The sequence below is a fragment of the Balaenoptera borealis genome (genome assembly GCF_965194805.1).
Source record: "Balaenoptera borealis genome assembly, chromosome: 19".
Taxonomy (NCBI): domain Eukaryota; kingdom Metazoa; phylum Chordata; class Mammalia; order Artiodactyla; family Balaenopteridae; genus Balaenoptera; species Balaenoptera borealis.
The window spans coordinates 30,162,758-30,189,712 of record NC_138878.1 but is presented as its reverse complement, the minus strand read 5'-3'; the positions used below and the strand labels follow the sequence as shown (position 1 = coordinate 30,189,712).

The following is a 26,955-nucleotide window of genomic DNA, read 5'->3' as shown; positions in this document are numbered from 1 at the left end:
ATTGCTGTGGCTAAAACTTCCAAAACTATGTTGAATAATAGTGGTGAGAGTGTGCAACCTTGTCTTATTCCTGATCTTAGTGGAAATGGTTTCAGTTTTTCACCATTGAGGACGATGTTGGCTGTGGGTTTGTCATATATGGCCTTTATTATGTTGAGGAAAGTTCCCTCTATGCCTATTATCTGGACGGTTTTTATCATAAATGGGTGTTGAATTTTGTTGAAAGCTTTTTCTGCATTTATTGAGATGATCATATGGTTTTTCTCCTTCAGTTTGTTAATATGGTGTATCACATTGATTGATTTGCGTATATTGAAGAATCCTTGCATTCCTGGGATAAACCCCACTTGATCATGGTGTATGATCCTTTTAATGTGCTGTTGGATTCTGTTTGCTAGTATTTTGTTGAGGATTTTTGCATCTATGTTCATCAGTGATATTGGCCTGTAGTTTTCTTTCTTTGTGACATCTTTGTCTGGTTTTGGTATCAGGGTGGAGCTGGCTTTGTAGAATGAGTTTGGGAGTGTTCCTCCTTCTGGTATATTTTGGAAGATTTTGAGAAGGATAGGTGTTAGCTCTTCTCTAAATGATAGAATTTGCCTGTGAAGTCATCTGGTCTTGGGCTTTTGTTTGTTGGAGGATTTTTAATCACAGTTTCAATTTCAGTGCTTGTGATTGGTCTGTTCATATTTTCTATTTCTTCCTGGTTCAGTCTCGGAAGGTTGTGCATTTCTAAGAATTTGTCCATTTCTTCCAGGTTGTCCATTCTTTTGGCATATAGTTGCTTGTAGTAATCTCTCATGATCCTTTGTATTTCAGCAGTGTCAGTTGTTACTTCTCCTTTTTCATTTCTAATTCTATTGATTTGAGTCTTCTCCCTTTTTTCTTGATGAGTTTGGTAATGGTTTATCAATTTTGTTTATCTTCTCAAAGAACCAGCTTTTAGTTTTATTGATCTTTGCTATCGTTTCCTTCATTTCTTTTTCATTTATTTCTGATCTGATCTTTTTGATTTCTTTCCTTCTGCTAACTTTGGGGTTTTTTAATTCTTCTTTCTCTAATTGCTTTAGGTGTCAGGTTAGGTTGTTTATTTGAGATGTTTCTTGTTTCTTGAGGTAGGATTGTATTGCTATAAACTTCCCTCTTAGAACTGCTTTTGCTGCATCCCATAGGTTTTGGGTCGTCGTGTTTTCATTGTCACTTGTTTCTAGGTATTTTTTTATTTCCTCTTTGATTTCTTCAGTGATCTCTTGGTTATTTAGTAGTGTATTGTTTAGCCTCCATGTGTTTGTATTTTTTACAGATCTTTTCCTGTAATTGATATCTAGTCTCATAGCATTGTGGTCAGAAAAGATACTTGATACGATTTCAGTTTTCTTAAATTTATAGCCTATGTATTCATGCTTAAATTCTTGACGTTAAGTTATATCTTTTTCATATTTGTGTTCAAGAATTTCACTTAAACTTATTTCTCTGAAGATCTGTCTGCTTCGGGGGGAAAAACTGTGATAGGTTCTAGTAACTAAAGGTAAAGAAGGGCAAGAAGACTGAAGAAGGCTATTCTGCATCAGGTTGTATTCTGCATCTAAGAATGCTTGTTTTATCCTCTCTGTGAAGCAAATTTGATTATTTTTTATTTTTTTATAAATTAATTAATTAATTAATTTTTGGCTGCATTGGGTCTTTGTTGCTGCGCGTGGGCTTTCACTAGTTGTGGCGAGCTGGGACTACTCTTTTTTGCATTTTGCGGGCTTCTCATTGTGGTGGCTTCTCTTGTTGTGGAGCATGGGCTCTAGGCGCGCGGGCTTCAGTAGTTGTGGCACGTGGGCTCAGTAGTTGTGGCTCACAGGCTCTAGAGCACAGGCTCAGTAGTTGTGGCTCACGGGCTTAGTTGCTCCGCAGCACGTGGGATCTTCCCGGACCAGGGCTTGAACCCATGTCCCCTGCATTGGCAGGCGGATTCTTAACCATTGTGCCACCAGGGCAGTCCAAATTTGATTATTTAGATGAGCTTTTGTTAAATCATGGATTTCATTTGGGCCAGATTTATTCTCAGCTTTCTTTTGTCAGTCTTTGAGTAATTACAAAAATAGCAGTAGATGGGAACGGTGAAATTCTGTTTGTCAGAGATAGCCTTAATATTTTCATGCTTATTTTTGCCTTCAAGCTTAAGTTTTGAAGGAGGAATAATAGGGAACTATGCCTTATCTTAAACATTTAACCTTTTTTTTTTAATTTTTACTTTTTTTTTTGGCTGTGCCACCCAGTGTGGTTGGTGGGATCTTAGTTCCCTGACCAGGGATTGAAACTGGGCCCTCGGCAGTGAAAGTGTGGAGTCCTAACCACTGGACCGCCGGGGAATTCCCATAAACATTTAACTTTTAAGAGACAAACTTCTTAGTTGGCTAAAGTGCAGATTGTCCTTTCACACAATTTCACATGGATAGTGGTGGCTCTTGGTGGTGTAACGTTTAAATTCCAAGAATGGTGACAGAAATCACTAATATTTATTGATAATATAAAGTTCTGATTAGCTTGAAATTCCCATTCATGAAGTAACTGAAAGTAATTTAGGTCTTTTTGACCTAAAATAATGTTCTTTTTCCTCCTCTGTAGTCTAAAGCACTTAGGATCTCTACCCCACTTACTGGTGTGAGGTACATTAAGGGTAACAGCCCTTGTGTGACTCCAGTTTCTACAGCTACACATAGCTTGAGTCGTCTTCACACCATGCTCACAGGCCTCAGGAATGCACCAAGTGAGAAACTGGAACAGATTCTAAGGTTAGTTTGAGCCCTTCTTGCCTTCTAAGATTTGGTTGTTGACTGTTTTCCAATTTTCTATTTTAATTTTTCACCCTTTGTGCCTTAATTCACCCATTGATAATTTTATATCAATTGCATGCTCAGTTCTGTTGTTAGTCCTTAGAGGACATAGCAATATAAAACATATGAATAGAAAATGACCCTTTTTTTCTCAGTATCTTAGTCTTCTTGGGCTGCTATAACAGAATATGGTAGACTGCTTATAAACAACAGAAATAAATTTCTCACAGTTCTAGAGGCTGGAAGTCCAAGATCAAGGTGCTAACAGATTCAGTGTCTGGTGAGGACTGCTTCCTGGTTCATAGATAGCTGTCTTTTGCTGTGTCCTCATGTAGCAGAAGGAGGCAAAGGAGCTCTCTAGGGTCTCCTTTATAAGGGCTCTAATTCCATTCATGAGGACTCCACCCTCATGACCTAATCCCTCCCAAATGCCCCACCTCCATACACCATCACATTGGGGATTAGATTTCAACATATGAATTTGGGGCAAGGGGTAAGGAGGGGGGCAACACAAACATTCAGTCCATACCTCTCAGATTTTTTTTAACATAGTTCAGGAGATAGTCACTAATAACACTAGACACTGTGGAATAAAGCACCAAACTATCTATTGCCAGTTGTTCTCTCTTAAGATTTCAGGGAAGCGGGGGATCTGTAAAGATGGATGTTTGTCAAAGGGCTTCAGGAAGAGGATTGGACCTGAGCAAATTTCTGAAGGGTTGGTCAGATTTGAAAAGATAGCCAGTTAGCTTCATAACCAATGTAAAACCACTGTAACTTTCTAAGTTTTATAAAACACCCTTAGCCTGAAAAGGAAGTCAACTACCTTTAGTTCCTTTGATCTGTCTGATACTAGTAGGAATATCAGGGAGCGTTAGTGAAAAACACAATAGACTGAATTTCATTACCTGTGCATAATTTTTGGTAAATTTATTTGACAAAATTACCTCCAAGACTGCTCCTGTTCCTAAAAATTTATGATTTAATGATGTAGACTCTATAGGAGCCAATTTGATTTCTGGTGGTATGGTGTAAGAAAGCCCTGTATAAACATACCATAATTTCCCACTCATAGCTAGACTCATTAAATACCAAGGCTGACTAATTTTCCTGTACATTTTCATGAAGTCTACTTTATTCATAAACTTGATTGTGATTGACACCCAACAGGGTTTGTCTGTATGGCCTCTTCCTAAGTCATATTTCTCAGATGGACCTTGTTTACCTAGAATTCAGAAGCATTTTATAAATATATTTTAGAAGCCTGTCTTAACTGTTATGTCTTCCAGATCTCTTTACAGTCTCTAACTAGGAGTAACAGCTTCTTTAATCTTAAATAACCATTAGTGGAGTTAAATATTGCCAGTAGATACTAGGTAGAACCAAAGGGTCCTGTTTTTGTAACCTGTGTGTATGTTCATAAATAACATTCTGCTTGCATATGATATTCAGTAGCCATCTCTACCAGGATTATAATTGATTATATTTCCTTTATAATTTTCTAAACTTGCTGCATTTTTACAGAGAATATTTATGTTTATGATCGAGATAAAGACATAGTTGTTACAAAAGCCCACATGGTGATCATCTGTATTATGCTTCTGCATTGAACATATATTGACTTTCCAGTAAAAAAAAAAAAAAAAAAATCAATGAAATAAACTTCATTTTGGAGGAAAAAATGTAGAATGCCAGTAATGATTTATGTAAGTTTGTTGTAGTATAGATCATATACCCTTCATTCCATTTTCTTCTAGGAGTTCTTAATAAGAGTTGTACTGCCCTCTAGGGAAACAGTTGAGGGCAATTTTGTTTGTCATCAGTGATTGCAGATGTGTAGGCTCGGTGGGTCACGCACATCAAATAGGCACCGGTCAAAGTTGCTAAACTTAACTGCAGTAAAAGGTACAGCTCCATGAAAGAAATATTTTTTCATTCAAATGGTAATACTAACACCTTTGATAAGGAATTATGGGATCTCCTGGATTAATAGGGAAGTGTATAGTTTCTGTTTGAAGTATTTTATATGTACAGGTTAAAATTACTCTGAAATTACAGAGTTGTAAATAGTTTATCACTTTGTGACTTGACAAAGCCTTTAAATCAGATAATTTCTTCTTATTTTTTTAGGACGTGTTCCAGAGATCCAACCCAGGCTATAGCCAACAGATTGAAAGAAATGTATGAAATATATTCTCAGCATTCCCAGCCAGATGAGGATATCAGTAATTGTGCTAAAGGTAAGTCTTAATATTATCTATATTGTTCTCATCTTTGAAATTTAACTACATGCATTCCTTTCTTGGAAACCGAGTCAGAAATATGAAGAAAAAATTTGACTTTAGACTGAGGGCCAGGACATGGATGTCCAACTTTTCTGTCAACCAACTGATTTCTGGGCCATTCTCAATAAGAGAGAAATTTTAGACTGATAATCTTTATTATGTTGGACTTCTGGCACTTTAAAAAAATCTTTGGTTTTCATTTGTAGACTGGATTTTCAGTATAGAACTATAGTGATTCTTCAAAATGTTAAGAACAAGGACAGAATATAATAGTTTTTACATGCCCAGACCCATTGGAGTTGTTTGATGTCATGAAGTATGAATACCAAGTAGGAGTGGAATAATAAACCAATTACATACCTCTTAGCATAGAGCTGCTCTATTCAAAATACCAAAAAAAAAAAAAAAAGTGTGAATCTTGATGGAGTGCTATGGCAGTTTTTATGTGCAAATTTCATTTCACAATTTTAGAAAAATTTCAGTGTTACCATGAAGAAGAAATTAAGGAATCTTAGGGATGATTGAAATAGCAACTGTAGGAAGTGCGTGTATATGAAGTGTTGGGTTGGTTTTTAAATTTTATTCTGCGGTAGGGGTTGGGATGGACCCTCACTTTCCACAATATTTATGTTCTTTGCATGTGATTTTTGTGTTTTCTATTATTTATGCAGAAATTGCCAGCAAACATTTTCGTTTTGCAGAGATGCTTTACTATAAAGTATTAGAATCTGTTATTGAGCAGGAACAAAAACGACTGGGAGACATGGATTTATCTGTGAGTAAATAGCTAATGTACTGAGCACCACAATAAAATGTAGTTTCCTTTCAGCCCCACCCACCAAAAAAAAAGCCATTATTGAAAAAATAATATATGGCTTTGAGGGAATAAGATTGGCATCTAAGGAAACTTGTGTTCTGAGTCCTCTTACCTCCAGTCCCCCGCTTAGTGTTTCTCATTGCAGCAGTTTCTGTGGGTAGTAAGACTCTGTAGTCAAGGATTAAAACATTCAGACTTAACCTTAATTGAGGTTTTTAAATAACATAGAGTTTTAATTCAAACCATGTATAGAATAAATTGAGTATTGACTATATAGGAATTTAACATAAATATTCAACCATTGATCTTTGGCTAAGATAATTTTTCTAGATTGTACAAGTGATATTACTTTTAATGACATCAATAAAAATAATTTTTTTTAAAATTAATTTTTAAATAACATTTTAGAGAAAATTGTAAAATTGACAAATAATTGTTCTAACTCCTTGTAACTATTTACACTTATCTTATTCTATATAAAAATATGGCTGTGTATACAATGGAATGTTACTGAGCCATAAAATAGAGTGAAATTCTGCCATTTGCAGCAACATGGATGGACCTAGAGAATATTATGCTTAGTGAAATAAATCAAACAGAGAAAGAAAAATACAGTATGATATCACTTACATATGGAATCTAAAAAATATGCGAAACAGAAACAGGCTCAAATATATAGAAAACAAACTTGGGTTATCAAAGGGGAGAGGGAAGGGGGAAGGGGCAAATTAGGCGTATGGGATTAACAGATACTAACTACTATGTATAAAAATAGATAAGCAACAAGGATATATTGTATAGCACAGTCAATTATAGCCATTATCTTGTAATAACTTTATTTAGAGTATAATCTGCAGAAATACTGAATCACTAGGCTGTATACCTGAAACTAATATAATATTGTAAATCAACTGTACTTCAATAAAAATAGTATATGGCTATATATGGATGTAGGAATTTAAAAGGCTGTTTTAGGACAATTTTTTTATTTTGAAAACATACAGAAGGGTATATATAAAGGTTTCTAAATGTTAAAGCTTTGTTTTTTTTAATAGGGCATTCTGGAACAAGATGCATTCCACAGATCGCTCTTGGCCTGCTGCCTTGAGGTCGTCACTTTTTCTTATAAGCCTCCTGGGAATTTTCCATGTATTACTGAAATATTTGATGTGCCACTTTATCATTTTTACAAGGTATTTTTAAAAATCTGAAACTGATGAGGAAATTATAGATGAGATCCACTTCCTGTGGTTAGCCATCTAATTAATTTTAATATATGAGTACATTTCTTCTATTTTTAATTACATATTTAATAATTTCCACTCTAAATGGGGAGCAGAGAAGAAATAGGAGTCTTAAGAACTATATATATTCTTTCAATGTATTATATAAACCTATTCTGTGTAAAAGTTTTATATAATTCCTCCTTTTATCTGATAAAGTCTTTTAGAATACTTTCATTTTATGAGCTAAGGAGGTTTTAGAAAAGTAGCAAACACATCACTCGCTAATCGTGATAGCAACCTTCTTTTTTTAAAAAAAATATTGACTTATTTATTTGGCTGTGTCGGGTCTTAGTTGCGACATGCGGGATCTTCGTTGCGGCATGCGAGATCTTTCATTGAGGCGTGCAGGCTCAGTAGTTGTGGTGCACGGGCTTAGTTGCCCTGTGGCACGTGGGATCTTAGTTCCCCGACCAGGGATCGAACCTGTGTCCCATGCATTGGAAGGCAGATTCTTAACCACTGGACCACCAGGGAAATCCCCACAACCTTCTTTTTTATTTTATGAAAATTAAATGAAAGTGTCTTTCAAAAAAAAAAACTTCTTTTCACATGTTATATAGAGGCACAGAGTTATAGCATTGATTTGGTTTCCCTCTTAATATTGATTTAGTGTATGGATTTAATTCTCCTACAGTAGTCAAAACTAATTTTTATAGTGGCATAGACTGAATGTTCAGAGTTTTTAAATGTGAAATTTTGGGACTTCCCTGGTGGCATAGTGGTTAAGAACCTGCCTGCGAATGCAAGGGACACAGGTTCGAGCCCTGGTCCGGGAAGATCCCACCTGCCGCAGAGCAGCTAAGCCCACGAGCCACAACTACTGAGCCCGTGTGCCACATCTACTGAAGCCCGTGCGCCTAGAGCCCGTGCTCTGCGACAATAGACGCCACCGCAATGAGAAGCCCGCACGCCACGGTGAAGAGTAACCCCTGCTCACTGCAACTAGAGAAAGCCCATGTGCAGCAACAAAGACCCAATGCAGCCAAAAAGAATAATAATAAATAAATAAATTTATAAAAAAATAAATATGAAGTTTTGAGTAATGTTTCTTAATCTCAATAGACAAGGCATGTTTTTTAAAGGTTTTTGAAATTTTTAATTTAAAGATTTTTGAAATGTATCACTATCCAAAGATTTTATATAATTCATACATGCAGTTTAAATAATTATTTATAAAGATAGTGAAAGGAAGAGCAGCTGTTTCAAAATAGTATTATTCTTTAAACTTGTAATTTTTGATAAATTGACTTGTTTCTATAAATATGTAAAAAAACTTAAATAAGTTTACTGATTTTGCTTTTGCACTTGAACAATTTTTTTTGTTAAAAAATTATTATTACTAAACAAACCAAGACATTTTAAAAAATTTCAGGTGATAGAAGTATTCATTAGAGCAGAAGATGGCCTTTGTAGAGAAGTGGTAAAACACCTTAATCAGATTGAAGAACAGATCTTGGATCATTTGGCGTGGAAACCAGAGTCTCCACTATGGGACAGAATTAGAGACAATGAAAACAGAGTTCCTACATGCGAAGAGGTTTGTGAAAAGATGTTAACCTCTTTGTATGATAAAAGTATATCAATATCTAGTCTATTCATAATTCTCTTTCACCGACCACAGTTAAACTTAGCATCTTCCTCATGAGTATGGGAGGGTAATAGCTGGGTTTAATTTGGTACAATCACCCCTATATCTAAGAGGAACCAAGAGTCAGAAATAATTTGTGACTGCCCCAGGGTTTCAGTGACAGAGTAAGAATTCAGTGTTCTTTCTTGATTTTCTAATCAGGTTTCTATATCTTAAAATGGTTGTCTAATTCTCCAAATCAGTAATGAAGATTAATTTATATTTAGTATCCAATTATTAGGTTTGAATTTTTTAAGCCTGCCAGAATTTTTTTTAACTTCAGTATGAAAGTGGAAAAGACAGGGGATTTTATTTAGGCGGAATAACTGATGAGCCAAGATAGTTTTCTTTTGCCTTAGATTATTATTATATTTCTAATTACAATACTTTTTTGAATAATGGCATCCTGTGTAAACATTCCCTAATAGGTCATGCCACCTCAGAACTTGGAAAGAGCGGATGAAATTTGTATTGCTGGCTCCCCTTTGACTCCCAGAAGGGTGAGTGAAGTTCGTGCTGATGCTGGAGGACTTGGAAGAAGTAAGTTTAAAATATTAAGGGAAGTATTTTGGGGCCTAGCATCTGGAGATTTAAATTCCGTCTAAAACTACAAGTGAAGTTAGTAGGATGTATATAGAAGAAAATATTCTGTGCATTATAGTACCACATGGATCACGTTAATGCTTTTGAAAAATATTAAAGAACACAGGAAAATGCGTTGAAAAGTCAATTGTCTTTTAAAATAGAATGCTGTATATTAATGTGATTCCTATTTTTTAAGTGTATTTTTTTCTATAAGCATGCAAAAGGGCTGAAATGGAAAAACCAAACTATTAATGATTATTGTTGGGTAATAGAATTCTAGGTGATTTCTGTAAATTTTTTAAGATATGTATTACTTTTAAAATCGAAAGAAACAGAAAAATCTTCTTAAAGGTAGAGTGTATGATCTAATTAGGTACAGATGAGTCATTGAGTTAAGAGGACTGAATGGCCTGAGCATGTTCAGCCTTTTTTTTTTTTTTTGTAGCTGCGCCTTGCAGCTTATGGGATCATAGTTCCCTGACCAGGGACTGAACCCTGGCCCTGGAAGTGAAAGCACCAAGTCCTAACCACTGGACTGCCAGGGAATTCCCAAGCATGTTCAGCTTTGACTCCTGTCAGTTGAGCAGTGCTACCCTGGTTAATACAACAGCATTGCTGGCCCTGAGGTACAGAAAAGGGAAGTTTTGCTTTTCATCTGGTTACATTTTAGGCAGTTCTTTATAACATCTGCCAGGTGCAACGTTTAAGTTTACATACTTCAGATAAAACTACTTTTTAAAAAAGCAATTCTGTAAATCCAGAGAGTTCTAAATCCTTGGATTCCATTAGAAGGATATTCTTGTTTCTAGATCAACTTTTTAATGTAATTGATAAGCACTGGCTATAGAAGAAAGATCAGTTTTAAAATGAGGAATCACTCTGTGTCAGTGCATACTCAATGAATAGGGATGATCTATATGAAAACTTACTCATTTTTGAAAGAGGAGGCATAATGGCTTAATGGTTTATTTTTCTGCTTATTATCCGCTCAGACCCATAGATCTGATAGCTGGTCTTCCTCAGTCCTATTTCTGTAGAGTTTTTCCTTCCCTAATCAATGGATTAGGACTTGACTTTAAACTTCATTTTTTTGTACTTATCACTTCTCCATTTTCATGAGGTCTTTTAATATTTTACGAGATAATGATCATAATTTGAAACACTTTTTTTTTTTTGGCCGTGCCACGTGGTATGTGGGATCCTAGTTCCCCAGCCAGGGATCAAACCTGTGTCCCCTGCGTTGGAAGCGTGGAGTCTTAACCACTGGACCGCTAGGGAAGTCCTTGAAACACTTTTTAAAAAATTTTATTGAAGTATAGTTGATTTACAATGTTGTGTTAATTTCTGCTGTATAGCAAAGTGACTCAGTTATACATATTCTTTTTCATAATGGTTTATCACAGGATATTGAATATAGTTCCCTGTGCTATACAATAGGACCTTGTTGTTTATCCAGAGATAAGGATCATAATTAATGTATTCTTCCTAACTCTGCAGCTTTGTTCCAAATATAAATCTAGTACATTTATTTGCTTTTGTATCACCAGGAAATTATAATGTTAAGCCACAGTCTGTCAGAACTACTCCTGTCAGTCCTCTTATGAACTCCCTACATAGATTTTAATATTTAAAACCCAGTGATGTGCAGTTTTTACAGCTGGACATGGAAGAGGGAAAGGGGTGCCTCTCAAAAATTCATACAGCGTTGTGAATACTTAACTATAATGGTTAACAGAGTTTCTGTGTGGGATGTTGAAAAAGCTTTGGAAAAGATGGTGGTGGTGTTTGCACAGCACTGTGAATGCAGTGCCGCTGAGCTGTACACTTAACAGCGGGTGAAATGCCAAGTCCTATGCTATACGTATTTTATCACAATTTTAGAAAGCTAGTAATATACCCAGAACCACTGAATTGTACAATTTAAGTGGGTGAGATATGTGTGAATCATATCTCAGTAAAGTTGTTTAAAAAAAAAAAAATAAACTAAGCTTAACTGAATCCAAAACATGTATGTCCATTCTTGCTAAAGAACCAAATTGAATTTTACTAACCTTCTACATGTAAAAAATGGCAAAGATGAAAATGCATAAAACAGGGGGTAAATGCTCACAGATGACACATAGTAATATCAAATCCATCAAGTCTTCTTATCAAGTAGTATCTTTACAGTGAAATCACATCTTACATGAGTGTTCTGTAGAAATTGAATATGGTAGAAAATTATTTAAATTGCCCCTCAGTCCTCAGGACCCTGTGGTAGTGGAGGGCAAAGTCTAGTTTGATTTAGCAGAAGGTGGAGTGAAGAAGGGAACACTGTGAGACACATAGAGAAAAATCCTTTCTTTAAATTGTGCTCTTAATAGTATTCAGTTGAATTTTCATTCATTGAATGTAGCTATGATGTGACTCCTGTAATTTTTGTTTTTTGATTATATAGTATTTCAAGCACTAATTAGTTGTGAACATCACTTCTAGGATGGAAGTCAGATCTGTCTCCTTGAGTTAAATGATTTTTTTTTTTTTTAACCCTAGGCATAACGTCTCCAACCACATTATACGATAGGTACAGTTCTCCAACAGCCAGCTCTACCAGAAGGCGGCTATTTGTTGAGAATGATAGCCCCACTGATGGAGGGACCCCTGGCCGCATCCCCCCACAGCCTCTAGTCAATGCTGTCCCTGTGCAGAATGTATCTGGGGAGGCTGTTTCTGTCACACCAGTTCCTGGACAGACTTTGGTCACCATGGCGACAGCCACTGTCACAGCCAACAATGGACAAACAGTGACTATTCCTGTACAAGGTAAGGAAGGCAGAGTTGAATATTGCGTTCCTTCTCTGTGGCACTTATTAGAAAGTTACTCGAGATTTGGCTGGAATGATGATATGAGAGAAGAGTGGGGGAAAGGGGTTGGGAGGGGAAATAGTTGAAAACCTCTGCCTGGAGAATCTTATAGTATAAGCATTTTCCTCATGCTTTTTTTCTCTGAAACAAATTTTAGGCATTGCCAATGAAAATGGAGGAATAACATTCTTCCCAGTCCAAGTCAATGTTGGGGGGCAGGCACAAGCTGTGACTGGCTCCATCCAGCCCCTCAGTGCTCAGGCCCTGGCTGGAAGCTTAAGCTCTCAACAGGTGACAGGAACGACCTTGCAAGTCCCTGGTCAGGTGGCCATTCAACAGATTTCCCCAGGTGGACAACAGCAGAAACAAGGCCTACCTTTAACCAGCAGCAACATTAGACCCAGGAAGACCAGCTCTTTATCGCTTTTCTTTAGAAAGGTAATTTTTCTAAAGAAAAATATACCCTTACCAGTTCTAGAGCTTGGGAAATACAAGGGTTAGATAAACAAAGTTTGAGATATTTTTGTTTATCTACTAGGTTTATCACTTAGCAGGTGTCCGTCTTCGGGACCTTTGTGCTAAATTGGATATTTCAGATGAACTGAGGAAAAAAATCTGGACCTGCTTTGAATTCTCCATAATTCAGTGTCCTGAACTTATGATGGACAGACATCTGGACCAGTTGTTAATGTGTGCCATTTATGTGATGGCAAAGGTGAGTACCATTAGGAATTTAAAGGAAAAAGTAAAGATGCTACTTCCTTACTCTCAGAACACTTTTAACAGCTTTATTGAGATAAAATTCACTCATTTAAAATGCACAGCTCAGTGGATTTTAGTACATTCATAGATATGTGTGACAATTACCACAGTCAGTTTTGGAATATGATATTCCATTGTATGAATATATGATATTTTGTTTACCATTCATCAGTAATGGACATTTAGATTATTTCTGCTTTGGGGCTATTATAAATAACGCTGCTATGAATATTTGTATACAAATTTCTACGTGGACATCTTTTCATTTTGCTTCTGTATATACCTTGGAGTGGATTGCTGGGTCATAGGGTAAACTCTGTGTTTAACTATTTGAGTCATTGCACCGTTTTAAATTTCCACTGATAGTATATGAAGGTCTTTATTTCTCCACATTCTCATCAACACTTTTTATTATCTGACTTTGTTTTTAAAAATAATTTATTGAGGCGAAACTCCCATAACATTACCCATTTTAAAACAAACGTTTCAAGTTTTAAAATTGGTAACTTTTTTCTTCTTTTTCAAGGTTTGTTTGGCTAGTCTAAATCCCTTGGAATTCTTTATGAATTTGTCAATTCTGACTTCCTGTCACAAAAAAGTCAGGTGGAGTTCAGATAGAGATTATGTTGAATCTGTAGATCAATTTGGGGAATATTGCTATCTTAACCATATTTCACTTTCTGATCAGTGAACGTTTGGGACCTATGCTTTTCTTTATGGGTAGTTTATTGATGGATGATTCTTTTTCTTGTTATGAGTCTATTCAGATTGTCTGTTTCTTCTAGAATCAGTTTTGGTAGTGTATGTCTTCCTAGGAATTTGTCTGTTTCCTCTGGGCTTTCTAATTTGTTGGCACACAGTTGTTCATAATATTCCTTTTAGTCCTTTTTATTCTTTGTCAGTAGTAATTTAACAATCTCTCTTTTTATCTTGGTCAGTGTTGCTGAAGGTTTATCAATTTTGTTGATTTTGTCAAAGATCGAGATTTTGGTTTCATTTATTATTATATGCTCTAATCTTTATTATTCCCTTCTTTTTGCTTGCTTTAGGCTTAGTTTTGGTTTTTTTTGTTTTGCTTTGTTTTGTTTTTCCTGGCTGTGCCACACGGCTGGTGGGATCTTAGTTCCCTGATCAGGGATCGAACTCAGGCCCTTGTCAGTGAAAGCGCCGAGTCCTAACCCCTGGACTGCCAGGGAATTCCCTAGGCTTAGTTTTTGCTCTTCTTTTTTCAGTGTCTTAAGATGAATGGTTAGGTAATTAATCTTTCTTCTTTTTTACTATCGGCATTTAAGAGCTATAAATTTCCCTCTAAGCACTGCTTTAGCTGCATCTCATAAGTTATGGTATGTTGTGTCTTCATTTTCATTCATCTCAAAGTGTTTTCTAATTTCTCTTTTGATTTGACTTACTGGTTATCTAGGTGTGTTAATTTCAACATATTTGTGAGTTTCCCAAATTTCTGTTAATGATTTCTAGTTTCAATCCATTGTGGTCAAAAAACACACTTTGTATTAATCACTTCAATCCTTTCAAATTTATTGAAGTTTCGTAGCCTAGCAAAAATGGAGAATGTTCAATGTGCACTTGAGAAGAATGTATATTCTGTTGTTGGGTGGAGTGTTCTATAGATGTCTGTAAGGTTTTTTAGTGTTTTTTATAGTGTTAAAGTCTTCTGTTTCTTTGTTGATCTTCTATCTAGTATCCGTCCATTATTGAAAGTGGGGTATTGAACTCTCTAGATATTATTATTGAATTGCCTATTTCTCCCTTCATTTCTGTCAGTTTTTACTTCATATATTTTGGTACTCTGTTATTAGGTGCATGTGTGTTTTTAATTGTTGTACCTGTCTGATGGATTGACCCTTCATCATTATGAAATGTCCCTTTTTATCTCTAGTAACTTTTATTTTTTGTTTAAAGTCTGTTTTGTAGTGTGATATTTGTATAGCCACCCAGCTTTCTTAGGGTTGCTGTTTGCATGATATACCTTCTTTCCATCATTTTCTTTCATATCTGTTTGTTTTAATGTAAAGTGTGTCTCATATACGGAGTATAGTTGGATCTCTTTTTTTATCTAGTCTGACAATTTCTGCCTTTGATTTTGTTGTTTAATCTATTCATATTTAACATTATTGTTGTAGCTGGATTTACATTTGTCATTTTCCTTTTTGTTTTTTACATATGTCTCATGTCTTTCAGATACTCTCTTCCTCCTTTACTGCTTTCATTTTCACGTGCATTCATGGCATTTTAATTTCAGTGATGACTTTTTAACTTTTTTTTTCTTAGTGGTTTCTTTGGGGCTTACCATATACTTTTTTTTTTTTTTGCTCTATCTCCCCCCTTTTTTTGCCCCATCTTTATTGATATATAGTTGACATATCACATTGTATAAGTATAAAATGTACAGTGTGATGATTTGATACACGTATATATTGCATTATGATTACCACCCAGCTACTTTTTCTTGGTAGTAAGAATATTTAAGATCAACTCTCTTAGCAACTCTCAAGTATACAATTCAGTTTGTTAACTATAGTCATCATGCTGCAAATTAGTTCCCCCAAATTTATTCATCTTATAACTGGAAATCTGTACCCTTCAATCAGCATCTCCCCACTTCCTCCAACCCCCACATATACATCTTTACTTATGAAAACCAGCTTCAAATTTATACTAACTGAATTCCAGTGAGATATAGAAGTGTTACTTCTATGTAACTGTTTCTTTTTTGTTATATTGTGGTAGTATTGTTATACATATTTATCCATAAATGTTATAAATTCAAAAACACATTGTTATTATTTAATATTTTTATGACTTTTAAAGGGGCTGAGAGAAGAAAGGAGTGCAAGTATTTATTTATAGCTTTTATCATATTAACCTTATTTACCATTTACTTATTTACCTTATTTCTCTCTTGGTTCCTGGGGATTTGAGTTGTCATCTGGAGTCATTTCCTTAGCCTAGAATAGCTTTCCCCCTAATCTCCTCCTTTGTGCTGTTTTTGGCAAATATATATATCACGTTTCTTCATGTATGTATGTTGTTTTATACAATTTTTAAAAAATCAGTTAAGAGAAGAAATATGCATTTTATACTGTCTTTCCAGTTACATAACTATCTTTACCATTGCTCTTTGTTTTTTCACGTGTATTTGAATTACTGTGTGGGGTCACTTAACTTCTATTTTTTAATTTAATTTAATTTAATTTATTTAATCTATTTATTTCGCTGTGTTGGGTCTTCGTTGCCGCGCGTGGGCTTTCTCTAGTTGCGGCGAGCGGGGACTGCTTTTCATTGCAGTGCACGGGCTTCTCACTGCGGTGGCTTCTCTTGTTGTGGAGCACAGGCTCTAGGCGCGTGGGCTCAGTAGTTGTGGTGCATGGGCTTAGTTGCTCCGCAGCATGTGGAATCTTTCCAGACCAGGGCTTGAACCCGTGTCCCCTGCATTGGCAGGTGGATTCTTAACCACTGCACCACCAGGGAAGTCCTGGGGTCACTTACTTTTAGTATGAAGAACTTTCCTTCGTATTTTCATGTAAGATGGTTCTGCTAGCAGCATATTTTCTTTCTTAATGTTTATGTGAGATTGTATTTATTTCACTTTCATTTATGAAAGATAACTTTGTTGGATACTGGATTCTTAGTTTTTACTTTGTCCATCGTCTCATAGCCTCCATAGTTTCTAATGAGAAGTTTTCTGTTACTTTATCAGAGTTTCCTAGTAAGCAAAAAGTTGCTTTTCTCTTGATGCTTCCAAGATATTCTCCCTTTCTTTGGCATTCAGCTTTTTTACTATATGTCTTGGTATGGAGCTCTTTGCATTTGTCCTACTTGGAATTTGTTAAAATTCGTGGATATGTAGATTGTTTTTAAAATAAATTTGGGAATGTTTCAGCCTTTAGGTCTTTGAACATTTCTTTCAGCTTCTCTCCCTCCCCTCCTTCTGGCACTCCCACACTCTCTTGGTGTGCCACATTTCTCTGAAGCTCTGTTCATTTTTCCTAATTCTTTTTTTTTTCTCTGTTCTTTGGATTGCACAACTCCATCTTCAGGTTTGCTAAATGTTTTTTGCCAGTTCAAATCTAGTCTTTCATTCCTCTGATGAATTTTTTGTTACTATAATTTTTTATTCTAGGTCTTGGCTCAAATACCATTTATTCCCTCTGTTGTTACTGAATTTTAGTAGATTTTCTTGAATATATATTTCTTCATTTGTTATATGCCTTTTAGGGCCATTTCCAGAGGCTTTAAATGATTGTTTTTTAATATAATTTTCACCAGTGTCACTGGGAAGCAGGTTCACGGACCATCTCATAGTATTATGCTGGAAGTCAAATTCTCTCTCAGAGTACTCTTATTCTTTGCCAGGTCACAAAAGAAGACAAGTCCTTCCAGAATATTATGCGTTGCTATAGGACTCAGCCACAGGCCCGGAGCCAGGTAACTTACTACATTTTCTCTCATGGTTGAAGATAAAGATCAAAGTCTTTGAGGCATACAAAAAAGTTAACTACAGTTGATCCTGTGGCCTTTTCTCCAGGATAAAAAACTAAGATTCTACTTTAAGAGAAGTCTTTATTTTAATCTTATTTAATTATTGACAGACAGCAACACATCTTGATTAACAGACAGCTACACATCTTGATTAGTTTAAGTTCTCTTTTCGCCAAAAGGTAATGATGTGAAATAATTGATTCCTTTTTAATTCAGATAATCACAAGATAGATGTAAATTAGGAAGCTGTTTGGATTCTGTGTCACCTTGAATTCAGTCTGGTTTAGGAAACATAATGCTGTACATTTAACCAAAACAGCATTAAGTGAAATTTTAAAACTCATTTTACCTTAAATGCTATTCATTTGTTTCAAGAGGTAGGTAGGTATGTGAGATCTTTGTATTGATATTTGACTTAGAATGACTTGATTTTACAATTGGATATTATTACTGCTCTGTAGTACTGTAGGCAGTACTTGGAAGTTGAAGCCTGATAGGCCCTGATGTAAATCCTGTATGTTATTTAATATATATGTAACCTTGACTGCATTTATTAACCTCCCCTGAGTAGGAAAACTATTACTATATGGAGTTGTGAGAATTAAATAACATGTCAAAGTCACATAGTCCAGGATGTGCTCAATAAATAACTCGTTTCTGTTCCCTTCTCATGACCTGTCTAAAGGTATATAGAAGTGTTTTGATAAAAGGGAAAAGGAAAAGAAGAAATTCTGGCAGCAGTGATAGCAGAAGCCATCAGAATTCTCCAACAGAACTAAACAAAGACAGAAGTAAGTGGGATCTTTATGAACTTATAAAATGAAATTAAGAGCTTCTTTTATTTTTTAGGCCTAGGACTAAGGATTAGTAAATTAAATTACTGTTGTAGAAACTATGAAAATATTTTATTGGCAAAAGATTTGTTGGACAATAAACCAAATTCTAAATTTAGTCACAGAGCTGTTTGTCCTTTATCCCATGGCTTTGAGGCACACTGTGCATAACATTTTTCTCTAGAGGGATTAGCGAAGGATGGAGAAGGCAGGCATTTGTTGACTTGACTTTGAGAAAAATGTGGCATGTCAACAGAAACCATGCTATGGAAACACCATCTTGAATTGTTGGTTTATACCACTTAATGCAGGGCTCAGGTCCTAGAAAGCTTGGTGTAAATTAAAACTACTCAGTAAGCCCTTGCTACATTAATAGCAAGGTAGTACAGTTAGTATTTTTTTTTAATTAATTACTTAATTTCTTTTTGGCTGTGCTGGGTCTTCGTTGCTGCGCGTGGGCTTTCTCTAGTTGCCGTGAGCTGGGGCTACACTTCGTTGCGGTACATGGGCTTCTCATTGCGGTGGCTTCTCTTGTTGCGGAGCACGGGCTCTAGGCATGCGGGCTTCAGTAGTTGTGGTGCGTGGGCTCAATAGTTATGGCTTGCGGGATCTAGAGCGCAGGCTCAGTAGTTGTGGCGCACGGGCTTAGTTGCTCCGTGGCATGTGGGATCTTCCTGGACCAGGGCTCGAACCCATGTCCCCTGCATTGGCAGGCGGATTCTTAACCACTGCGTCACCAGGGAAGCCCTAAAGTTAGTATCTAATATCTTATCTGTGCTTTGCTCCTTGGTATGAAGAATGAGTGCCCATTTGCTGCTATTCAGTAAGTAGAGCAGGTAGCCGTTCACCCTTATCTTAACTGAATTTTCTTTTTAAAAGCAATCTGCAGTAGCAGTCTTCCTGTTTAACACTTTTTGTTCCACCGGTTATAGCCAGTAGAGACTCCAGTCCTGTCATGAGGTCAAGCAGCACCTTGCCAGTTCCACAGCCTAGCAGTGCCCCTCCTACACCTACTCGTCTCACAGGTGCCAACAGTGATGTGGAAGAGGAGGAGAGGGGAGACCTTATTCAGTTCTACAACAACATCTACATAAAACAAATTAAAACATTTGCCATGAAGTACTCACAGGCAAATGCAGTAAGTTTGATGAGGATTATTTCACACTTTTTTCACTTGTGAGGAATGAGGAATCACTTATGTTTGAGCTGCTTCTGTGTAAACTAGTTTTACAAATAATTCTTTTTGTTAAGTAAGACTAAGGAAGTCTCTAACAGAAATAATGTGCTTAACCAACATAATTTCTACTGTTGTGAAGCATTAAACAAGAATAAGATGATATTTGGATTCCCTACAAAGTATAGTAATATGAGACAGATTGCATAGGTTCAAATTATCCAAAACTTACCAGTTGTGGTGACCCTGCAAGTTATTTAACTCCCTCTGTACCTTGTTTCCTCATATATAAAATGGGACTAGAAGTAGTAGTCCCATAGGGCTGTTGTGAGGATTGAATGACATCATGTATTTAAAATGCTTAAAACAGTGACTGGCACAAAGAAAGCACTTAGATGTTTGCTATTTGTATGGTTTTCTTTAGGTTTAATTTTTGCCGCTAATACATCACTATCTACCATTCATAAAGCTACTGGTTTATTATACCTCTTCACTCTTTCAATAAAAATAACCATTTTCAAAAAAAAGCACCTGGTTAGAAATTTCGTTTACCTTTCTTAGAAATTTTTTTTGTTAAACAGATGGACGCTCCTCCACTCTCTCCCTATCCGTTTGTAAGAACAGGCTCTCCTCGCCGAATACAGTTGTCTCAAAATCATCCTGTGTACATATCCCCGCATAAAAATGAAGCAATGCTTTCTCCTCGAGAAAAGATTTTCTACTACTTCAGCAACAGTCCTTCAAAGGTGAGCCTAATGTAAATCTTGTCCTTTACTAACCCCAAAATGCTTAGGATTCTAGAAACAGGGTTGTTGGGAAACCCTCAGTACTCACACGAATGATGGGATCTGTCAAGGAAGAGTGACCAGTAAGTCCCAAAGCAGCAAACAACAAGGGTTTTGGGGGAGAACTTTAGAGCTGGAAATAGGGTAAGGGATCTGGATTTTCATTCCTCCCTTTTCCTATTTGTACGTTTGAATATTCCGCTATAAATCTGGAATTTTATTTTTTTATTCCATTTGTAAAACTTTAAAATTCCAAATTTGTTAGGGAAGGAAAATTTGGATCCCTTAACTGATTTACTAAGTGCCTCCTTCTGGGAGAGGAAGTGTCTCTGTCCTCTGGATTCTTAGTCTAAGGGGAGAAATGGGCATTTTGGACACTTGGACAGTGTCACATTAGCACAGATTTAAGTGGTAGCATCTGCCTCAGTCTGCAATGGGGAGGGAAGCTTGAGTGAAGCCTTAATGGATGAAAAGTTAGCAGATGGCTGAGGGGTGGAAGGAAGGGCATCCAGGATGAAGCAGATAAGGGAAGAGAAACAAAGTTCTTGAGGCAGTAAGCCTAGATCCCTAGGAATCATATGCTATGTTAAGGAGTGCACCTGCATCTTAAAGGTCCTTAAGTGACATTTGTATTTATAAAGATTGCTTAGGAAAAACACATATATAACACATGGCCTAGACTCTCAAAAAAGTGCCAATATCATGAAGAGATAGATGATGGATAGGTAGGGAGAGTACTGATCTAGAGTAAAGGAGACTAAAGAGACATGACAACCAAATGCAAGGCACGATGATCTTTGATTGGATCCTGCATAGAAAAGCACAGCTATAAAGGACATTTGGGGGACAAGTGGGAAAATTGAATATTGACTTTAACATTAATGTTTATCTTTAAATTTCTGTTAAATGTCTTTGGTATTGATGATGGTACTAGATTATATAGGAGAATATGTTTTTAAAGTATTCAGAGATGAAATGACCCAGTGTCAACAACTTACTTTCAAATGGTTCAGCTAAAAAGAAAATTATATAGAGAACAAATGTGGTAAAATGTTAACGATAGATAAATGCGTGTTCAGTGAACTATTCTAACTTTTCTGTAGGCTTGAAATCTTTTGGGGGAAAAAAAAAGTTGGGGGAAACAAGTAAAAATGATAGCAGCAAAAATCTATTAGGAAAAGTTTTTCCATTATATTTTCTACAATAGTAACAAAGTATCACATGCCTTGGAATAAATTGATCCTGTGTAGAAAACTTATTTAACTTGAATAAGAGATTTTTTAAAAACTGGAATAAATGAAGATATACTAATGTTTTTCAAGAGGAAGACCAAATATTAAAAAGATACAGTTTCCTCCAACCATTACATAGGTTTAATCTAATTCCAATGATAACCCAGTGGAATTGTGAAAGCTGGAAATATAAATCTGCAGTAGACCTGAAAGGCAATTTTAGTTGGTGGAAACGGCTCTGATGCTCCTCTATTAGCAGATTTTCATCCTATACCAAATAAATCCAAATGGATTAAAAAGTTAAATGGAAAAAATGAATTGGAGTAAGAATATTCAATTCAAAAGGCCAAAAGAAGAAGATAGCAAACAAATAGCAACTAAATATAAATGGTCTAAATATGCCAATTAAAATGCAGAAATTGTAAGACTGGACAAAAAAGGAAGACCTAACTGTTTTACTGCTTATAAGTAACCCACTTTAAATACAGACAGAAATAGTTTAAAGGAAAAGGATGATAACCCAAATGCCCCATTAACTGATGAACAGATAAATCTATATCCATACAAGGGAATATTACTCCAATAAAAAGGAAGTTCTGATACATGCTACAACTAGGATGGACCTTGAAAACATTGTTAAGTGAAAGAAGCCAGTCACAAAAGGACAAATACTGTACTTCAGTTTCTATGAAATGTCCAGAATGGGCAAATTTATAGAAGCAGAAAGTAGACTAGTGATCCCCTGAAGGGAATGGAGGGTTTCAGCTAATGGATCAAGTTTCTTTCTGAGATGATGAAAGAGTCCTAAAATTCAATGTGGTGATGGTTGCACAGCTCTGGGAACACACTAAAAGCTACGGATTTGTATACTTCAAAAGGTTGAATTATATGGTATGTAAATTATATCACAATACAGCTGTTTTTAAAAAGAAAAAGGATGGACAAAGTTAAACTCTGCTAACACTAATCAAAAGAAAGCTGGAGTGACTACATTAATATCATTAATATTGGTATCTGAAAGCAGATTTCAGAGCAGAGAATGTTATCAACGATAGAGAAGGTCATTTCCTAATTATAGAGAGGACATACAGTCTTAAATAGAAAAAAATCATTTACAGTCAAGAGATTTCAAGGTAATTGCTAGAACAAGTAGACAAAGAAAAATCAGTAAGGATATTCAAGATGTAAACATTATCAACCAAACTGACTAACTGACATTAATAGAATACTCCAACAGCATCAAGTTCACATGTAACATTTACCAAGATAGACCCACTGTGGACCATAAAACAAGTCTCAGTAAATTTTAAAGGATTTAAATAATGTATTTTCTCTGACCACAAGATAATTAAATCAGAAATCAATAACAGAAAGATATCAGGAAGACCCCCAAATTTTTGGAACCTAAACTGCATAATCTCTAAGAGTTAAAGAAGAAATAAAAGAGAAATTGGAAAATATTTTGAACCAAATGAAAATGAAAACAACATATCAAAATTTGTGAGATGCCATGAAAGCAGTGCTAAGAGGGAAATTTATAGCACTAAATATTAGAAAGGAAGACTCAAATTAGTGACCTAAGATTTCACCCTTAGGCAACTAGAAAAAGCAGGAATCAATGAAATAGCTGAAAAATAAAGAAAATTAAGGTCATTAAAAGCTAGGAGTTTTGTGTAGATTTTAAAAATTGATACATCTCTGTGCAGATTAATTGGGAAAGAAAAAGAAATGACACATTACCAATACCAGAAATGAGAGATTCAGTACCAGTCCTACAGACATTAAAAGTATAATGAAGGATAAAAAACTTTCTGCCAATAAATGCGATAATGCAGATGAAATGGACAAATTCCTTGAAAGTCAAAATTTCCAAAATACACTCAAGAAGAAGTAGTCTCAGTAGAATTATATCTATTAAACAAACTGAATCTATAGTTTAAAAACTATAGGCCCAGATGGCTTCACTGGTAAATTCTACCAAATATTTAAGGAAGAAATAAAGCCAATTCTATACAAACCCTCTAAAAGTAAAGATATAGCATCTCAGTAGTTGAAGAAAAAACATTTGACAAAATCCAACATTCATTCATGATAAAAACTCAGAGGGAACTTCCTCAACCTGATGAAGAATGTATACAAAAAAAACTCTACAGCTAACCTCATACTTAATGCTGAAAGATTGAATGCCCTCCCTCGAAAATCAAGAATAAGGCAAGGGGGGGCTTCCCTGGTGGCACAGTGGTTAAGAATCCACCTGCCAATGCAGGGGATACGGGTTTGAGCCCTGGTCCGGGAAGATCCCACATGCCGTGGAGCAACTAAGCCCGTGCGCCACAACTACTGAGCCTGCGGTTTAGAGCCCGCGAGCCACAGCTGCTAAAGCCCGCACGCCTAAGAGCCCGTGCTCTGCAACAAGAGAAGCCACCGCAATGAGAAGCCCGTGCACTGCAACAAAGAGTAGCCCCCTCTCACCACGACTAGAGAAAGCCCGCGTGCAGCAACAAAGACCCAACGCAGCCAAAAATAAATAAATAAATAACTCTATTAAAAAAAAAAGAATAAGGCAAGGATATCTGCTTTCACCACTCCTATTCAACATTAAAACTGTAGGTCCTAGCATATACAATAAAGCAACTTAAAGATGGCATGCAAACGGAGAAGGATGAAATAAAACTGTCTCTATTTACATAATTTTCTACACAGAAAAATGACTAAATGTACAAAAAGTTGCTGGAACTAATAAGATTAGCAAGGTTACATGATTAATATACAAAAACCAAGTGTATTTCTATATACTAGCAACAAGTAATCGTAAGTAAAAATTTTTTAAAACAATGTAAATAGCTTTAAAAAATTAAATACTTAGAGATAAGTCTGACAAAAGATGTTCAAGATTCATACCCTGAAAACTGTAGAACCTTGGTGAGGGAAATTAAAGACTGAGAAATGGACAGAAATATGTTCAAGAATTGGAAAACTATATCAAGATGTCAGTTTTCTCCCACTTAATGTATAAACTCACCCCAATTCCTGTCAAAATCCCAGGAGAACTGTTTGTATAAATTAACAAACTGGTTCCAACATTTATATGAAGATGCAAAGGAAACTAGATTAAAACAATTTTGAAAAAGTTGGAAAACTCACACTCTGATTTCAAGACTTACTGTAAAGCTACAGTAATTAAGACAATGTGGTACTGGTGCAAGTACCAGATTACAGATTACAGAAGACATACAGATTAATAGAACAGAATAGAATCCAGAAATGGAACACACATATATGGCCATCTGATTTTCAACAAAGGTGCAAAAGCAATTTAGTGGAGAAAGGACAGCCTTTTCAACAGATGCTGCTGAAACAATTGGATATCCATAAACAAGAATAATAATAGTAAACTTGTGCCTATACTCTGTACCATACAAAAAAATTAACTCAGAATGGTCCATAGACCTAAAGGTAAAACCTAAAACTGAAACTTCTAGGAGAAACCATAGGAGAAAATATTTGTGAACATGAGATGCAACATCGTAAAGTACAATCCATAAAAGATTGATAAATTGGATTTCATCAAAATTAAGAAGTTCTGCTCTTTAAAAGAAAAAACAAGTCACACTGGGAGAAAACTGTACGTATCTCATATCTGATAAAGGACTTGTGTCTACAATATATAAAGGATTATCAGAATTCAATAGGAAAACAACCAAATTCAAAAGTGGGCAAAAGATTTGAATACACTTCACCCATTATGTGCCTACTAGAATGGCTAAAATCTAAAAAAAATGAGAATAACAAATCAGTGGCAATGATGTGGAGCAGTTAGAACTTTTATATATTGTTAGTAAGAATGCAAAATGGTATAACATAGCCATTATACCTGGAAAACAGTTTGGTAGTTTCTTTTAAAGGTAAACATATCTTCACCATATAACTAGCAATCTCACTTCCAGGTATTTACCCAAGTGGAATGAAACTTAGGTTCCTACAAAAACATGTACATGAGTGTTTATAATGACTTTATTCCTAATTGCCAAAAAGTGGAAAACCCAAATGTTCTTCAACTGGTTAAGGGATAAACAAACCTGTGGTACACTCAAATAATGGACTACTACTTTGCAATAAAAAGGAACAAACTACTGATACACTAAGCAAACAGGTGAATTTTACTGTGTGTAAACTTAAAAAAAAAAAAAAAAAAAAAAAGACATTTTGTGCAAAAAAGTTAAGTGTCCAGATCAGTGGCTTTCAATCCTCCCTGTATATTATCACCACCTGGGGATATTTCAAAAAAAAAAATTCTAGCACAGAATTGGGAATTTCTCCAATAAATGATAGCAGTATTAGACTGTTGGTTGGAGAAAGATTTGTCATCACAACTTAATAGGTGATAGCTGAGATCAAGGAAGAATATTGCAAAGCAAGAAGTATCTTGGATCTAGAATTAACCTATGATATCCTAACATTTACACTACCATGAGAAAAGAATTACCAAATACCACACAAGATCAGGTAAGTTGCCTGATCATTAGTGACACTTTCTGGGGTAATTTCAGCTAATTGGTGCAACTTGTTAGATAATAAGTTATGGTAACAGTGCTTATAGTACTGAACAGTTGGGAGGAAACAACACATCAATAAGGGATTAAACTAAGATACAGATTACCACAGAATACTATATAGCAGTTAAAGAGGTGTGATCTATATATACTGATATGAGAAGACCTAAGACATAATGCTAACTGAACAGTACATAAAATATACCATTTTAATTTTTTTCAAACCCCACTTAATGTACATTATTATATTTCTAATGAGTGCATTCCTAGAAAAAGAGCAGAAAGCTACACAGTAGCCTGAATGAATGATAACAGTAGGTGTCCCTAGGGATGGGGTGAGGACAAGAAGGTGTATTCTGTATGAATTTTGGGGGGGAATAAGAATTTATTCATTTTTAAACTATCATGTACATATTGTATAAATTATGGTGTATAAAAACACTGTACTGTACATAAATTTATACATGTTAATGTACAATATATAAATGTATGTTCTACATTAATGTATATTAATGTGTTATGCATAGTAAGGTACACAATTCTACACTGCACAATATATACATAATGATGTATACACATTATTTACAAATAACATTTATACAATTAGTGTATACAATTAACAATTTAAGGAATATTCAAGTAAATGGGAGACTAGAGATAGGAAGTGCAGAACAGACTTAGGGAGGCAAAGAGTAGAAGAGTCAGTCAGAGGAAAGCTTTCTTAAGACGGTTAAAATTTGAGAAGGTGCATATACTGATAATGAAAAACTGGTGGTTTTATTTAAAACCTCAGAAAAGCCTATTATTTCAAAATAAAAGTAAAATAAATAGCTAGGATTTGGTTTTA

At 35.5% G+C, this 26,955-nt stretch overlaps 1 protein-coding gene across 2 annotated transcripts in view; it reads left to right on the top strand.

The window, feature by feature from the left end:
- RBL2 (RB transcriptional corepressor like 2) overlaps positions 1-26,955 on the top strand; it is a 54,263-nt gene that overhangs the window by 19,101 nt on the left and 8,207 nt on the right. For both annotated transcript variants that reach the window (XM_082366613.1, XM_082366612.1), the window contains exons 9-21: positions 2,617-2,783; positions 4,956-5,065; positions 5,782-5,885; positions 6,983-7,120; positions 8,586-8,750; positions 9,269-9,380; positions 11,958-12,227; positions 12,427-12,707; positions 12,808-12,984; positions 17,406-17,477; positions 18,217-18,322; positions 19,297-19,502; positions 20,120-20,284. In XM_082366613.1, coding sequence (XP_082222739.1) covers positions 2,617-2,783; positions 4,956-5,065; positions 5,782-5,885; positions 6,983-7,120; positions 8,586-8,750; positions 9,269-9,380; positions 11,958-12,227; positions 12,427-12,707; positions 12,808-12,984; positions 17,406-17,477; positions 18,217-18,322; positions 19,297-19,502; positions 20,120-20,284 — 2,073 coding nt within the window. The remainder of the gene's footprint in view (positions 1-2,616; positions 2,784-4,955; positions 5,066-5,781; positions 5,886-6,982; positions 7,121-8,585; positions 8,751-9,268; positions 9,381-11,957; positions 12,228-12,426; positions 12,708-12,807; positions 12,985-17,405; positions 17,478-18,216; positions 18,323-19,296; positions 19,503-20,119; positions 20,285-26,955) is intronic.